Below are 18,334 nucleotides of genomic sequence, written 5' to 3' on the forward strand. Positions count from 1 at the left end.
TTGACATGTATACAAAGTCTTGATTATGACCGGTCTGTACTAGTGAATAAGCTATTGTTTCATCTGAACACATTAGTTTTAACTTAGGCCACTTATGTGTTAAAACCCATTAAATAAGTCCACATATTAGATTTTGAACTAAACTAGATAAGTTGTGATGGAATTCAAATTATAACCTCATAAAGTTCAAATCATGGATCGGCCTTTGAATTATACTTGTAGGTGCTATGATGCAATAGTGGATTATTCTCGGGGTAATGATTTGTATCCAGTTCTTGAATGGATACTGAATTGAGCCTCTTCCATTGCTAAAACAACTGTAAATTACTTTGGTATGTCAACCCATGAACATTTTACTGATTCGATCATGTTATTGCAACTTTGGTGATAATGGTGTATTTCAAAGAGAATGCAACAGAAAAGGACTAATGCATTGTTTCATTGGAGAGGAAGGTAAGGAAGAGGAACGTTGCCCGATTTTCTTCTCTCAGGAGAAGTGTCATTTATTCACATTCAAATAAAGGGTAGAAATTAGGTTACATACAATCCACTTCTACTTCCTAGCTAATAAGGAAACTGAGGTTGCCAGGTGGCAGAACATTGGTGGTTGATTGCACACTAGGACCTTACCTGGAAAGGTGAGAGCCACCCTTAAAGAATGACAAGGACCAATTAACCTTGTTTAGGATCAAAACTAAGGCCCTTCTAATGTATAGCTTTTTTGGTAGTAAATACATTTTTAGAGAAGAATGACCCTGCATCCCAAAACCTGTACTTTTTTTTCCGCTAACCATGGTGTCCGGGCTAACGTGCATGCACCTCAACGAACTCCACGAGGTACCTGCAACCTCCCACCAACATAGGTATCGGGTAACTCTGTCCACCAAAGTTGGTACAAATGGGAAAAAATCACCTAATGTATGTTTTTACCTCCGCTGGAATTTGAACTTGAGACCTCATGATTCTCAACTCACTTCATTGACTATTAGGCCACAACCTTGTGACCAAACCTATGCTATAAGGCACATGTTTTTTTTTGTTCCTACTGCCTTCCTCTTTCTTACTACAAATGGTGGACAGGATTGTTGTCCCAATTCTGTACATTTCTGCGTACTGACGTCTATGCCAAACCTCTCACCACAATGGTGACATAAAAAATAAATTTAAAAAAAAAGGAAAATAGCATCACTGTTCTCCCCCAAAACCTCGACTTACACAATGATTTCTTACAATTGTTTCATAAAAAGTGCAGGTACACATGACATTCATGTGAAGATTTCAGGTGCCAACTATATTCTAGCATGTTCACAGGATTGCTAGTTAGGTAGTAAAATTAACTTGTGTCAGATGTACAAGAAAGTAATAGAACTCAAATTCTTTTTTTCTGGAGGGAGGGGGTTCATCAACACAGTAAATCAGTACCAAAGCATGAGAAGCAGAAAAGAAATAAAAATCCAGTAGAGTAAGATTACATTTCCGGGACAAAAATTGTCCATTAGAATTTCAGTGGTAATAAAACAGTACTGATACAAGTGAACCACCTTTAAAAGTACAGAAATACAATGGTCATACACAGGTCATGCTATATAAATTAAAACGTTCAAAAAGAAACCCATCCGTGCATCGGGCGGAAAAGATATGCATATACATGGAGAAATAAATGACCTGGTTGCATTAAAAAATGAAAGTCACACAGACAATCCAACAGCAAACGAGTACTCACATTTGCTGGTATTCGGGATTAAATGCAAGACCCTCTCTGTAAATCAGCTCTTTCATTTGTTCCTCAGTAAGGGCATGCTGTTCAAAATCGAAGCTAAAAGGAGTCATGCAAATGGGCTCGTCACTAATATCATGAAGCGAATTTAGGTAAGGATGTGCAAGCGCGCCTTCAACTGAAACAAGAAACAAAATGCATAATCAAGGAATCAGTATGTAGCAAGATGTAGGCTGTTAAAGGATGCAAATATGGAGATTTGATTTCAGTGTGGCTTTTGACAAGTGCCACGGATAAAATTTATTACAAGATATGAATACCAAACAATGAAGGTTAGCCATAATGCCTGTCCAATCATGCTGCAAATCATTTGAAGCCATACCAGTGAAATTTAAAATCATAGCTCAAAACTTTAGAGTTTAGACCAAGGAAACCACACAGAGAACAAATAGTAGCACTTTCCTAGGCTAGCTCTAGCCTTTGCCCCATCTTTAGTCCACAAAGGAAGAACGTACAATTCTAGAACAATTCTCCTTTCTTAGATCATGCTGGAAATGTTATTGGATGAAATTCTCTGTTTTTTTTTTTTATCAAGTGGAAACTCTACAGAAATTCCGGCCAATATTTAGGCCTAGGTAGGATGAGGTTCATCAAAGCCTTCAATATAGATGGCGCTTTAAGATCTCAAACATACTAAGCTAGAGTACAGCTGGCCAGGACTGATATATTGGTTTCATGGTTTAGCTTTTGAGTTATGTATTGTTGTAAGAACCCCCCCCCCCCCCCCCCAAACAAAACATGCAAGCTTTAATAGTTCTTCATTAGTGTAATGCAATAGCATAACTGTTAGCCATCCAATGGTGACGCCAGTGTTATCAAAAGCGAAAAGCGCAAAAAAAACTCTAAAGTCAGCTGGGGCTTTAAGCGCAAATAAAGCGTGGGCTTTAATGAAAAAAGGCGCAATTGTGCAAAATAATAATACTATATATATATGTTTATCCCAAGACAAATAATAAGAAGCTTGGATAACACATATATGGACAAACAAATTGTAAAACCATAACGATAGAGTGAAATATCAATTATCTGGTGTCATCTCTTCAAGAGAGGCTAATTGGCAAGGAAAAGTACGTCTTAGAGCCTTGATGATGACACTGAAGCGCACATAAAGCGAGGCGAAGCGCTCAACATGTTTTGAGCCTCACTTCAGGGCTTAAGCGCGCTTTAAGCGCACCTTTGATAACACTGGGTGACGCCACCTCAATCTTGTTTGTCCTTTATTTATTTGTTGTTTTCCATAGAGTGAGCTGATCTTACATTCAAGCATGATCAACCCGACTTTCATCGAGGACAGCCTTTACTCCGTACCTGGCTGATTTGTTTAAACCCTAGTTGGTAGGCCCATTTCTGTCCAACCCTTGAATCAGTGGCTATGTTACTCGGACTCTTCACTTTTGCTGCCGCACCCGTGTCGACACGACATGGGTGTGGGATCCGTACCCGATCTGGTCAACCGATTTTGGGTACTTTGACCAAAATCGACAGAGAAATTCTGGATTTTCTGGACAGATTTTAGCAGAGCTGGATGCAGTTCTTGAAGAAAGGAGGATGACAGAAGATGAGACAGTCAGAAAGGCAACATTGCTGATGGAGCATGAAGAGCTGATTAAAAATGAAGATATATCATGGAGACAAAAATCAAGATCTCTATGGTTAAAGGTGATAGAAATACGAAGTTCTTTCACAAGATGGCAAATGCACATAAAAGATACAACAATATTGATCAACTGCTTGTTCAAGGGGAAATAACACAGGATCCAGCCAGGATTGAAGAAGAAATTGTTGGTTATTATCAAAAGCTATTTTCAGAAACAACACAATGGAGACCTACTTGTCATTTTACTAACTGCCCAGTGTTGTCAGAGGAGGAGAAGGAGTCACTGCAAGGAAACTTTGAGGAAAGTGAAGTGCTGAAATGTTTAAAATTATGTGGAACTGATAAAGCACCTGGTCCAGATGGCTTCACCATGGGATTCTTCATCAAATGCTGGGAGGTGGTGAAGCAAGATATTATGAATACACTGCAAAATTTTCATGAACAAGGAATGTTTGAAAGAAGTTTCAATGCCACATTCATAGCTCTTATACCAAAGAAGAAAGGGGCTAAAGAGATGAGGGATTTCAGGCCAATTAGCTTGATTGGCAGCATTTACAAGATTCTATCTAAAATTCTCACTGAAAGATTGAACAGAGTGATGGATAAACTGGTAAGACTCCCAACAAATGGCCTTCATCAAAGGAAGGCAAATCATGGATGCTGTTTTAATAGCCATGAAGCAGTAGATTCCAGAATGAAGCAAAAGAAGCCTGGAATTTTGTGCAAACTTGATATTGAGAAAGCATATGACCATGTCAATTGGGGATATCTTCTGAGGTTATTGGAGTTTATGGGTTTTAGGCAAAAGTGGATACATTGGATCAAATACTGTATTTCAACAGTAAGCTTTTCAGTACTGATAAATGGGTCACCAGCAGGTTTTTTCAAAACTCAAAGAGAACTCAGGCAGGGAGATCCACTTTCACCTTTTCTGTTTCTGCTAGCTATGGAGGGTTATGGAGGGTCTCAACAAAATAGTTAAAACTGCAAATTTCAATGGATGGATAAGAGGTTTTGATGTTGCAAGAGCTGGTAGGGAGAATATGGAGATTACTCACCTACAATATGCAGATGATACTCTCATATTTTGTGATGCAGAAGAAGAAGAACTTAAAATCCTAAGGATAATTCTGATTTTATTTGAAGGATTTTCTGGTTTACATATCAATTGGAGGAAAAGTTTCTTATACCCGATCAATGAAGTGCCAAATATGGAGTTGTTGAATGCTATCTTAGGTGGTGAAATTGGTGATTTACCAACCAATTATCTTGGAAAGCCTTTAGGAGCAAAGTCTAAATCCACAAGAATTTGGAACAGTGTGATTGAGAAATGTGAGAAAAAACTGGCAAGATGGAAGACTCAATATCTATCCTTGGGTGGTAGATTGACACTTATTAATTCTGTTCTTGATGCTCTACTACATGATGTCTTTGTTCCCTATCCCAACAGGGATTATCAAAAGGTTGGATAGCATAAGGAGGAACTTTCTGTGGCAAGGGAACAAAGAAAGGAAAGGATATCATCTGGTGAAGTGGAAAGCTTTGTTAGTAGGGAAGAAATATGGAGGCTTAGGGATCAAGAATCTGAAAGTTCAATAGTAAAGCACTCAGAATGAAATGGTTATGGAAGTACAATAATGATAATGAGAATCAACTTTTGTGAGGGGAGGTCATCAGAGCTAAGTATGAAGAGGAGGATAATTGGATGACAAAAGTGGTTACTACACCATATGGAGTAAGTTTATGGAGATCCATCAGAGCATTGTGGGATGAATTCAAGCTGAATACCAAGATAAAAGTGGGTAATGGGGTGAAGACTGATTTCTGGAAGGATGTTTGGCATGAGGCAAGAAAGATGGCATCACTTTCCCAGACATACATAATCTTGTATTGCACCAGCAAAGGAGTATAGCAGATCATTGGACCCCTCAAGGATGGAGCTTTAATTTCAGGAGGCATTTAAATGACTGGGAAATTCCAAGGGTAGCTGAATTTTTTAATACAATAGAGCAGTTCAGTGGACTGGAGACAGGGAAAGATGTGTTATGGTGGCAGGACAATAGCAAGGGAATCTTCAAGGTAAATTTAGCTTACAGATGGATGAATCAGGACAGTCAACAACCCAACAACTGGCCATGGAAACAAATTTGGAAAACAAAAATTCCACATAAAGTAACATGCTTTATATGGTTACTAGCTAAGGAGGCAGTGTTGACACAAGAAAATTTGATGAGAAGAGGGTTGCCACTATGCTCCAGGTGCTTTTTTTGTGGTGATGATGCAGAGACAGTTAACCATCTATTCCTACATTGCAAGGTAACAGGACAACTATGGAGATTATTCTTAAATCTTAAGGGTATATCTTGGACTATGCCTGGAAGGATTACAGAGGCACTTCACAGCTGGGAGGAAGCAGGGTTGCAAGCAAAGAACAGAGGTAGATGGAGAATTGTCCCTGCAAGCATTTGGTGGACAATCTGGAAGGAGCCAAACTCTAGGTGTTTTGAAAATGTAGAAAATAGTATGCAGAAAATCAAGCTGAATTGTATTATGTTATTATGTTTTTGGTGTAATCAGGTCTATTCCAATGATACAGTCTCCATCATTGATGTATTAGATTCGATGTAGGAGTAGGATCTCAGAAAGTAGGAATACCTTTGTAAATATGGTTCAGTACAACCTATGTACTGTTTTGATCAGGATGAAATATAGATCCAGTTACCAATTTAAAAAAAAAAAATCTGGACAGATTCAATGATTTCTTTAATCAAAACAAAAGCTAAGGTGTTGAAGAAAATGGTATACCTTGTATATAGAAATTTCTATGTCCTTCCTTTTCCTTTTTTCTCCTTTCGGGATTCTCCCCTTGATCAATATATTTTCCTCAAGTTTTGCACATAATATCTCATAATTTAGGTTTTATAACTCTATTTTTAGATATTTGAAGTTTTTTAGCCGAATCCCCACACCCGTATCTATAACTGGATCTGTATCGCCAAATCTTAAAATTTAGATCATGAAGGATCCAACCTCTAGATCCTCACCCATGTCGGACACCCGCACCCGAGTCCGAGGAACTTAGATCAGTGGTCATTCAATTTCAACAACTCACGGTCGAAAGAGTTTAAAACTCTGTTCTTGTTAATAAAGATGTGGATTGAGGACATAGACTTACTAAAATAAAGAGGTGGGCGTAATGAATTGATACAAGATAAAGGTACACATTACATAGAGAAAAAGCATAGTTTCTATTCAACAACATATTTTTCAATACCCTAGGCAGGACAAACATTTATTCACAAAACCAGCATGTTATCCATAAACACCTTTGTACATATCAGCCATGTTAGTTTCTAATTTTAGAGAAAATAATTCATTTTTTGTCTATAGATCAGTTTTGCTTTTCGTTCCTACCCATGTGGATCTAAACATGATTAACAAAACAGCAGGTGCAATTTGCAATTTGCAATTTGTCACATCTAGCCACTTTTTGCAGGAATGCTGTGGCTGCCTGAAGAGCAATGGTTATGTCTTATGAATGATATTACAAACTGGAAAATTTACTTATGTTATGGTTACGAGAGGACAGAAACTTCCTTCATCTCAGTCACGGCAAAAATAATTTGTTCCTTCCACTTATACATCTTCACACATCTCTGTACTGATCATGCTAATATAGGCAACCAGAAATTAATTTTTGTTCCATCCTTTCCAACTAGGCAGATTTCCAATCTAATTAACAACAACAGGAATAATAAATCGTAATACACCTATTATTTTCCATAGGCCAACCAATGGGGCCATATAAACTGTATATATTCTCCAGAAAGTAAGTTTCACCACTACATATTAAGGGGCTACAATAGGTATCTAAACCGAGTGCTTGAAAGCATAGATACCTTAATCCCTTGCCAAAAGGCAGATAATTAATTACTTCGAGTGGAGCAAAATTTTTGTGTTTTTTCCTTTTTCTCAAGGTAACAAATTTAATTAGAAACGAACGAAGGTGGGATTTGACCCCTAGCATCAACAACAAAATAACCACAATTTACAATAATAAACTGCATGCAAAGCAATATGTGCATTGTTAGAGCATTATTGTTATCTATCAAGTAAAATTATGAGAAGGTAAAAATCCTACCACTGTATCCAGATAAGAAGATACGCTTTTGGGTGTGAACTCCCACAATTATCACGTAGAAACTTTATTTGTCTGACAAGTAGGTAAATATACATACCAGCAATTCCAGTTCAAAAAAATACATACTTGCTAAGACACACAAGTACGCTTCTATGCATAAAGGAATAATTTAACATACAGATAGAGAAATGAATAATGCAGCTAGTAGAGAAGCATTTCAGGGGTTCCTCACCAGTGAGTCTCCTTCTGGGATCAAATGTCAACATTTTCTCAACAAGATCAATAGCAGCAGGGTTTACATGTGGAAATTTTTCGACAAATAATTGTCGACGGTAAAGAGGAAGTTGCCTGATGTACCGCTTTGCATTCTCATTCAAAAACTCCATTTCAGCCTCAGACGGGGTGCCAATCAACTGCAAGAAGTCTCTCATAAGAATAACTTAAGTATGAATAATCACATCTGAGCATGACCTTAAATATAAGAGAGTGATTCTCAGTCATTGCAGCAAGGATTATGAAATTAATTATACAAATAATGAATGCTAAATCCAGCAGTCAAATAATGTTGTCAATAATTAGAGAGGTCTCACTCAAAAACTCCATTTTGGCCTCGGAACTCGGAAGGAGCTAATCTACTGCAAATAGTTCCTTCATTAAAATAAATAAACATGAACAATAACATTTAAACGTGAAACTAATATTAGAGAGTGCTCTCGGACATTGCAGTGTTAAATCAATAAATTAAAAAATGATGATTAATCCAAAATCCGAATCATCCTGTCAAAGTGTCAATAGATGGAGAGTGGAGAGAGCGTAGCAAGGTTAACTCATTGTATCTTGTCCACATTTGGAGAAAGCATTGAACGTATCCATATCCACTCTTCGGAGAAAAATTTACACATCTGATTGTTCCTTATTCTTTTAATGCTCTAGAAAAGCAGGCTGTTCAAAGTACAAATGCTCGTTCACTCCTGCAGTACCTTCTCCTTCTGGTTTCCTAGATCTATAACATGATAGTTTTCTCTATTTCTAGCTAGATTTGCAAATAACTGACAATAAATTATGACCACTGAAAAGGTGACAACAACAACAACAACAACCCAGTGAAATCCCACATCGTGGGGTCTGGGGAGGGTAGAGTGTACGCAGACCTTACTCCTACCAAGGTAGGACGGCTGTTTCCGAAAGACCCTCGGCTCAATAAAAGCATAAAAAGAAGTCAGATAAGGTTAAGAGATTCGGATAAGAGATTCAAAGCGATATGGAAATGAAATAATGCAAGCGACACAGATAACACAGGATAATCAAAGCACAGGAAATAACAGATAATAGCAGAAATCGGAGCAGATAACACAGGATAATCAAAGCACAGGAAATAACAGATAATAACAGAAATCGGAGCACAAGAAATTATATTGCAATAATGCGACTACTAATAAGAACGGATAACGAGACTATCTACTAGCCTTCTACCCTAATTTGGGTCCTCCAAACCCTCCTATCTAAGGTCATGTCCTCGGTAAGCTGTAGTGGGTCCTCCACTGAAAAGGTGACGCGGAGAAAAAAGCAGAGGTATACAACATAGATAAAAGTACATATTTTAGGGGGAAGATTGGAGACAGTTTGGTGGAAAATTTTGACAAAAAAGATACCTCCATAAGTAGACGTAGCTGGTGTACATGATCTCTACCAGGAAACAGAGGCTTTCTGTCCATCAATTCCATGAAAATGCAACCGACTGACCAAACATCAATAGCTGCAGTATAGTCAGAAGAATTTAACAAAAGCTCCGGAGGTCGGTACCATCTTGTCACAACATATTCGGTCATAAAGTCAGTTTCAGAAGTGACACGAGCTAGCCCAAAATCACATATCTTTAAATCACAATTGGCATTCAAGAGGAGATTGCTAGGCTTCAAGTCCCTATGCAAAACATTTGCAGAATGTATGTATTTCAACCCACGGAGGATCTGATACAAGAAATACTGCACCAAAAAATACATAAAACTAGTTATTATACAGATGAATTTGGCAGAATAATGCACCATAACATATATGTATGTATGTATGCATGTATAAAGCAACACTGAATGTTATAGAGATAGAATGATAAGAAAGAGAGACAAGAGAAGTTTTTAGAGTCCTTGTAAGAAGAATTTTGAATAGATCTAATTAGGTACTGTGTAAATATGGTTTCCAGCACAATCTTTGTGCTGATGAATATATTGTTACCTTTATTTAAAATAAAATAAAAACACAGACAAGATAATCAACATATTTCTTCATTATAGAAACAGAGAGTAACCTTCTGCATTGTTCAGCATAACAGCAGATATAGCAAGTGTATGTTCTTGGACAAGGTTTTCACCAAAACCTAAAATAACCAATTTAAGATGTAGCACTTAGACTAGATAAAGCAATGAAGTGTATATTCTTGGATAACTTTTTCATCAAAAACTGAACAATAACCAATATAAGATATTAAACTTAGACCATGCATCTACAACTAATCTCCATTAGTAGGAATCTTAGCAGCTCAGTTGGTTGGCTACCTGAACTTTCACCTTGTTGGTGAGGGTTCGAATCCCCATGTTGTAATCCCCTTCCCAAAAAAAAAAACACACAACTAATCTCCATTACAGAATTCTCAAATTACCAACCTCGCAAATTTTTGAAAAATAGTAATTATATTATTTACGTTGCACCAAGAAGCTGCTGTCAAAAGTATTTACAAGTCATAAAGCAAAAGAGGGTACTTAGTATACATGGTCAAGCATTTAACAAACACATTGTTTTTAGAGTCTTATTGTAATTTGTTCATGTTCTATTATGAAAAAGAGAGCTTAGAAATGACATGACCTTTTATACTCATTCTCTAGCCTCTCACTCTTAACCTAAACTCTCATTCTCTTTAAAGATTTGTCTTTGACCCCTCTACTGTGGCTTCCCCCTCTTCTCTTCCAGCTCTATTTCCAGTCTTCCAGAGGTATCTAATGTTACATCTGGAAATAAGATATGATTTTATGTTGTTTATGCACCAGCAATGCATCACTGTTACACTTTCTATCAAAAAAGTACGATAAGTTTATCCTTACGAGGCAAACCTATACAAAGAATACATCATACAAGAAAAACACAATTATACAGTACATAGCATCAAAGACTAGTTGGTTTTTGATAAGAAGCATCAAAGACTAACTGTCGATGTTTTCTTTACAGAAAAATAGTATGACTTAACTCACTAGACCAAGCAACTAGAAAAGTTCAAAATAATTTAAGAACACTTTTTTGTATGATTTATATTTTCTGTAAAGGAAGAAAACTTACTTTTATAAAGTTTGGCTAGACTAGCAGGAGATCAGACTAGCATAGGTTTTCACTTAATACATATTTTTCCGGTGCACCCTGTTGGTGAATTAAATTTTCTAAATGTTTTTAAAAATTCTTTTCAAACTATCCATAGGGGGTAAGGGGGAACAGGGAAGGGGATTACAAGGTGGGGAATAGAACCCTCACCAACAACGTGAAAAGTCCAGGTAGCCAACCAACTAGACTAGTAAGATTCCCCGTTGGTGAATTCATAAAATGATATTTGACTTGTCAAGAAAACAAAAAGAATATCCCAAAATGAGCACTTCCAAATTTTCTTTTGTCCACTACTATCCAATATGATCTAGTATTTATCCAAGTAAGTTAAAAAATGAGCATACTGCCCATGAAAAGAGAAGGAAGAAAGATACAAACAGCATACTGCTGTAATTAGATTGTCTGTGGTTGACCATTGCTACCAATTTTCACTTGATATGTCTAAATGGACATCGTAGATTTGCAGTCACTAATGCTCACCCAGTCACCCTAATATGACAACGAAAAGACCTAAACATTTCAAGTTTTTCTGGCTTTAGAAGGGTATTGCTTTTCCAAAAATAAAGATGATAATGTGATCCATGTCCTTATCCAAATAAGAGGAAAATGGGCATACTACCATTCAAAAGAAAAAGAAAAAAATTATGAACAGCATATTGATGAAAACAAACTGTCTATTATTGAACATTAGTACCACTTTCCACTCAAAATAAGTTCTTTGATCAGGTAAATATTTTCATTAATCACAAGGCCAAAATCGGCCGTATACATAGTATACCAAAAAGTAAAGAACCTACAAAAATATATGGTTCTCTAAAAAAGACACCCAATCCTCTATACAATCCGGAACTACATGGTTGCACCCAAAATAAATAAGGGATCTAAGACTACTCCTCAACTATCAAAAACTCAATTCTGCCCCTTCAAAACCGCATGCTTCTCTCTCCAAATGATCCACGTCACTGCCATAGGAACAAAATTCCATGCCTGCATTTTCTCCTGCTTCTTCTAGGTTTCCAGCAAAATAATAGGTCTTTCACAGATCTTGGCATTGCCCAAGACATACCAAACCAGCTAAACACACCCCACCAGTCTTGTGCCCTGGCTACAGTGTAGAAGAAGATGATCTACATCTTCGCCCGCCTCCTTGCATAAGTAACACCAGCTGATGCAAACAACTTTTCTTTTCCTAAGGTTTTCCGCTGTCAAGATCACCCCTCTAGCAGCTAACCATGTGAAAAAGACCTTCCTCGGCACCTTAGGAATCCAAATCGACTTGACAGATTGTTCCCCAACTTCCATCTCATCGAATCAGGTCTTATCGACTGTCTTGAAATGCTGATAGAATTAAGTTAGCATCCTTTGAAACTCATTCACCTCCCAATCCTAGAATCCCTCCTTAACCTCAAATCCCAAAACGTTTCTTCCCTTTGAGTCCCCCTTTTATGTTGCGCTACCGCTTCCCCTAGACATGAAACCCTATAAATGCTCGGAAACTATCTTTTAGCAGCATGTTTCCATACAATTCTTTTAGCAAAATGTTTCCATACCATTTATCTCCCAAAAACTAACTCTTCTCCCATCCCCTACCCTGAAAGAGATGTTTCATAAAAATTTATCCATCCCTTCATGATATTCTTCCACAGTCCACACCCAAAAGCCAACGTGATATCATTAGATCTCCAACCCCCTTCCATCACCCCATATTTATCTACTATCAGCCCTCTCCATAAGGATTGGACCTCCATCCCAAATCTCCACAACCATAACCCTATAAACACTCGGAAACTATCTTTTAGCAGCATGTTTCCATATAATTCTTTTAGCAAAATGTTTCCATACCATTTATCTCCCAAAAACTAACTCTTCTCCCATCCCCTACCCTGAAAGAGATGTTTCATAAAAATCTATCCATCCCTTCATGATATTCTTCCATAGTCCACACCCAAAAGCCAACGTGATATCATTAGATCTCCAACCCCCTTCCATCACCCCATATTTATCTACTATCAGCCCTCTCCATAAGGATTGGACCTCCATCCCAAATCTCCACAACCATTTCCCCAACAAAGCTTTGTTAAAGACCCTCAAATCTTTTACTCCGAGCCCTCCCCAGCCACTCGATATAAGTGAATACAGTAGAATTGCTTATCCAATGAAGTTCATCCCATAAATTATAACAAAGAAATATAGAAGTAGAAAGGGCATGTTACATTCATGCACTTCAGCACTTAAAAAGTGGATATATGAACATCCTTTCCACTGAATGAGAGAATGCTAATTGCTGACGTTTCATGTTAAAACGTTGTAACCTAGCACAATGAGTATTGATCATTACGACTCTGGAAAACAATATACCACACAGTTTTTCTTGCATAAGTAAAGGGAAATCTTATTCAAACACAATATACTACAAGTGAAAGCTGTTAAAATGATAACATAAGAAGAAAGGAAGTAATACCGACAGAGTAGTGCTTACTCCCAACAATACAAGAATTGATATACTCCCTCTATTTCAATTTATGTGAACCTTTTCGGAGTACGAGGGTCAAATTTTATAACTTTGACCCTGAATTTTAACATAGATTTTTCTAGTTTGTAAAATAAAATTTATATATTTAGAAACTACATAAAAAGTATTATAAGTCATGATAATTTATAATTCAAATAATTTTAAAAAAAATGTAAGAAAAATGTGGTCAAAGAAGCACCTCATAGACTCCCCAAATAGTAAAAGGTTCACATAAATTGAAACATAGGGAGTATGATTTAAACAACTCCAACACAAAATTGAAAAACTTGTTACGTTAACCAATTAAATTTTAATGAAGAACCACTTCTATAAGCTTCTAAATAATTGGATAATCCCATATCAGTAATGCTCTAAATGGCAGAACAAAATTATCCTAATTAGTACCTGACAATGCTCTTCTGATAATCCCTGATTAGAGCGAATAATTTGATGGAGATCAGTGTCCATAAGCTCATATGCAATATAGACATCATTAAATACTTCTCTTTGAGGTGGTGGAATTATATCTCTGATCGCAACAATCTGCAAGGCAAGATGCTGAATTAGCCTCATAATTTTCATTTATACACACACCATGTGATCTAAAGTCTCTTTCTTCTTATGAAGCATCTAACTCCCGTTGTAAAATCTAAGTAGCTCCCTCAATTACTTAAAAATATATATATAATTTTATATACATTCCATGTTTGCAGTTTTGCACACAAATTAAAATTAAAACAGAGTTAATCTACAGTATCATTCAGCTGAAAAAATGAGGAAAAGAACCCAAGACTTTGTATGGGGCGATATTAGCTACATACATTACTCAATCTTTATGTCTTTATAAACAGAAACAAACCATTTATCATTTACTCTCTCCATTAAGTCACAACGCAGCATTGTTTCCTTTTCATTTAAGTAGTTCATTAAGCTGATAACAGTGAATCAAGTGAAGACATTCAACATATCTACTGTTCCAATTCTATCAGATGTCCCAAAGGGCCAAGTGAATAGTTTCAAAATAACTCTTTATTCCATCTAATTGAAACTCCTCCGGTCCATTTTACTTGTCTTTTTTTTTTTTTTTTTGCACGCCCCTTAAGAAAACACTAACTAAAAGGTAATTTGACTAAATTAACTTTTTTTTTGTTTGAAACTGGTAAATAAATTAACTTTATTTACTCTTTGATCTCAATTTAATACTATGCTCTTTTACACCATATAAATCTCTCCCCACATTTGTTGAGTAAGGGTAAAGGTGGAAACTAATAGCTAATTATATCTTAATTTTCTAAAATGACAGCTATTTTGGACCATTGTTTTTAGTAAGGAAGACAACTAAAATGGACCGGAGGGAGTATAACACAAGCAAATATCTCCAGACCTATTCCAAAAATTTAAATTTGATCGAACAAGTAAATTATATGAAGAGAAATACGAAAAAAAAATCACTCACTGACATTTTCATGATCCATATGTCGAAGAAGCTTGATCTCACGCAAAGTTCTCTTGGCATCGATTCTGTTATCAAATGCATTTGCAATTTTCTTTATTGCAACATGCTCATTCGTCTCCGAATTCAAAGCCGAACTATCATAATCACAAAATCATAAAACAAATGTCTTATCAATCAAAATTCCACATAAATTTTTGAAGCAAAATATTTTATTCATAAACCTCTGAATACTCTCTACAATTCTCTACACTATGAAATATTAGCTAGCAACACCCCTATTTATAATAATATGAAACCTAACTCAAAACAGGAAATCCTATTCCTATATAATTCAAACTGGACATAAATTAAACCAGGAGATTTTCAAGAATAAACAGCTTTTGAAAATTATTACACCACGTAGCCCAATATATACAATATAATACCGGGGAAAAAGCATTATACATAGAGCCCGTTTGGATTAGCTTATAAGTTGTCAATAAGCTGTTTTCAGCTTTTTTGAGTGTTTGGCTGGCCAGCTTAAAGTCATTTTGTGCTTAAAATAAGCCCAAAAAATTAATTAGACCCGTTTGGTTTAACGTATCTAAAGCAGCTTATATAAAATGTATGTATAATAGTGTACAAAAGGTGTTTATACACAAATATGAGCTAAATCGGGTAACAAACTCACATTATGGGCTACGTGACGTAAATATTTTCAAAAATAGATATAGAGCATAATTTTCTCCTACCAAATCCTAACCAATTTGGTTTCCTAAATCTCTGAATGCTCTCTACAATTCTCTACACTATGAAAAATTAGCTAGCAACACCCTTATTTATAGTATAACAACAACATACCCGGTGTAATCCCACAAGTGCGGTGTGGGGCCTATTTATAATGGTAAGCAACCTATTTAACTCAAGACAGGAAATCTTATTCCTATATAATTCTAACTATAAAGTCTAACTAGACATGTACCAAATCCTAACCAATTTTGGTTTCCTACCAACAATTTCTACAAATACAAAATGAGTAGTTTAATTAAGGAAAAAAGGGAGAGAAAATATTACCAAACAATGCCATAAGCTCCTTTACCGATAGGCATAATTGGAGGTTTATACTTTGCAGTTACTTCAAATATATTACCAAATATATTATATTGAATAAACCTCCCACCGTGACTTAACGTCGCCGGAATATTATCCATTCCGGCCACCCCCGTCTGCTGCGGCGGCGGCGCTGGTGCGTCCGACATCACTGTGTCGGCCGTTTGCTGAGCTGGACCACCATCCATTTTACACGGAAAAACCCTAGAAATCAAATTTGAGAAAATTTGTTCTTTCTGTATGTGTGTGTGTGTTGGGGAAAGTGAAGTTTGGGGGGGGGGGGGGGGGTCAAGCAGATCTGAATCGTGAAAGATGATTGTTGATGAAGAGAAATGCTTGTTTGTTGTTTTGCTTTTGTCTTTATCAAGTTAAACAAATAGGGAATAATGCATAAAATCTCACCTAAAACTTGTTCTCAAAATCTCATTTTAGCAAATTTATTTTAAGGAGTTTTATATACCCCTATTCTAATCTAAACTGGAATTAATATCCCCTAATAGGTGACGTGCCAATAAAATGTAATCACTGACTGAAAAGTGCGTGGGAGTTAAAAAAAAAAAGAGAAGCTAAAAATGACCTCAATTGTACATATGTAGTCTTCTAATTGGAAGATAATTATTATACTTTTTTAATATTTTATTTTTCCTTCTAGGTTTTTTTGTTTTTCTCCTTCTTTTCTTTCTTTCTCCAGACCACCTTTTCTCCAGAATTAATGGTTTTTCTTTTAATTCAAATTTCCTTAAGAAAATATACTGTATATGACAACGAAGTGATGAAGAAAATGAAGACTCGTTCTTCCATATGGTGTTTATCGGTCCTGATGGACGCGCAAACTTTTTGTTTTTTTGGGTCCGCGAACTGAAGTCTCGGAGAGTTGTGTTTTTTAAACCAAAACTTTTTCCAACTCGAAGCCTCAGTCTCCGATTTCGACTCTTAGATTAGCCCCTTCTTCTTGAGCTTCAGCAAAAACTGATGGACAATATTTGGATGTCCAATCAAAAAACATATCTTAGAGCCCGTTTGGATTGACTTATAAGTTGCCTGTAAGCTGTTTTCAGCTTTTTTAAGTGTTTGACTGGTCAGCTTAAAGCCATTTTATGCTTAAAATAAGCCCAAAAAATTAATTGGGTTCGTTTAGCTTAGCTTATTTAAAGCAGCTTATAAGCTGGAATGTTTACCCCGAATTTAGGTAATCAATTGAATTTGTAAGTGAGGTATAGGATATGTAGGTGAACTTTAATCTATTTGGTTGGTAGGAAATGTATACGGATTCGCTGCAATAAATATGTGTCTATATGTGTGATTGCTATGAGCAAGTGAATCGAAATTGATGATTTATACTAAATATATGTATCTTATAGTATGTAAATATTGGATGAGTAAATAAAGCTAAAGAAGAACACACAAATCCGGACTAATATCAGAGAAAGAGGGAGAGATTTTATATATTTTACTATTACAATATTCCTGATCTTGAAAGGCCAACCCCTGAAAGTAGGGAAAATGCCTCCTATTTATAGTTTTGCCTTATGAGCCTTCTATACAACATAAAGCCCTTTTGAATAAAGAAAACCCTAAAAGGATAAGGTTGGGTCGTACGATCTGACACCCGTACGATTGGCAGTACAATGTGGCAGGACGGTCTTGACGCGTGGCAATTGTGTAACTGATCACCCGGACTAACGGCCACGATCACCCGGACTAACGGCCACGACTACCCGGACTAACGGCCACGATCAACCCGGACTAACGACCACGATCAATTCGGCTATGGAGAAACCGGACCAAACGATTTCCTTCGCTTTCTTCTGATCAACTTCTAGTGCGACACCTCCAGTCCGAAAGAAAGTCTTCATGCTCGTGCTTATTTCTTTCTTCCCGCGATTTCCGGTCTCACCGGTCTAGCATAAATCCGATTTTTACTGTATACAGATAGTCCCCACACTTTCCGGACCGTAGTTTTACCGGAGTAACGGGAAGTGGATGAGTCACTAAATCGGGGGTTCCATAAGCTCGTTCTTATCTTTTCATTTTGGCGGGAACAGTTGCGTCACGTCCCTCTGCCATCAGCCACGTGTCTCATCCCGAGCGGCCAACTTTGGCAACCGCCATAACGCACGTCGTTTCAAATCATGTCTCATTAATTGTGGGACACGTGGCATCCCCCGGTTGGCTGGGATCTGTAACCGTCTCGGTTCCCATGCCTATATAAGGCCTTTCACCCTTTCATTTCTCCATTTTACTTCATTTTCTTCTTCTCCACTTCTACTTCTCCACTTCTAATCATATTCATCTCATATTTCTTTGCCGATTTCAACCGTTTTTCTCCCCTTGATTCATTACTTATATTGTGTGTAAGAAAACCAACTCTGCCAACTTCTTCATTTGTTGTTTTC

General features: G+C 36.7%; 1 protein-coding gene across 1 annotated transcript; it reads right to left on the reverse strand.

Moving 5' to 3' along the window:
• Window positions 1–1,443: 1,443 nt before the first annotated feature.
• On the reverse strand, window positions 1,444–16,430 carry LOC132609301 (mitogen-activated protein kinase homolog NTF4). Its single transcript, XM_060323210.1, has 6 exons — window positions 15,903–16,430; window positions 14,854–14,983; window positions 13,799–13,936; window positions 9,168–9,500; window positions 7,748–7,928; window positions 1,444–1,895 (listed from the first exon to the last, which is right to left on the reverse strand). Exons 1-6 carry the CDS (start codon window positions 16,124–16,126, stop codon window positions 1,720–1,722), a joined length of 1,182 nt encoding a protein of 393 aa, XP_060179193.1. The 5' UTR covers window positions 16,127–16,430; the 3' UTR covers window positions 1,444–1,719.
• Between the last annotated feature and the right edge of the window lie 1,904 nt (window positions 16,431–18,334).

The sequence above is a fragment of the Lycium barbarum genome, chromosome 9, assembly GCF_019175385.1.
Source record: "Lycium barbarum isolate Lr01 chromosome 9, ASM1917538v2, whole genome shotgun sequence".
NCBI lineage: Eukaryota > Viridiplantae > Streptophyta > Magnoliopsida > Solanales > Solanaceae > Lycium > Lycium barbarum.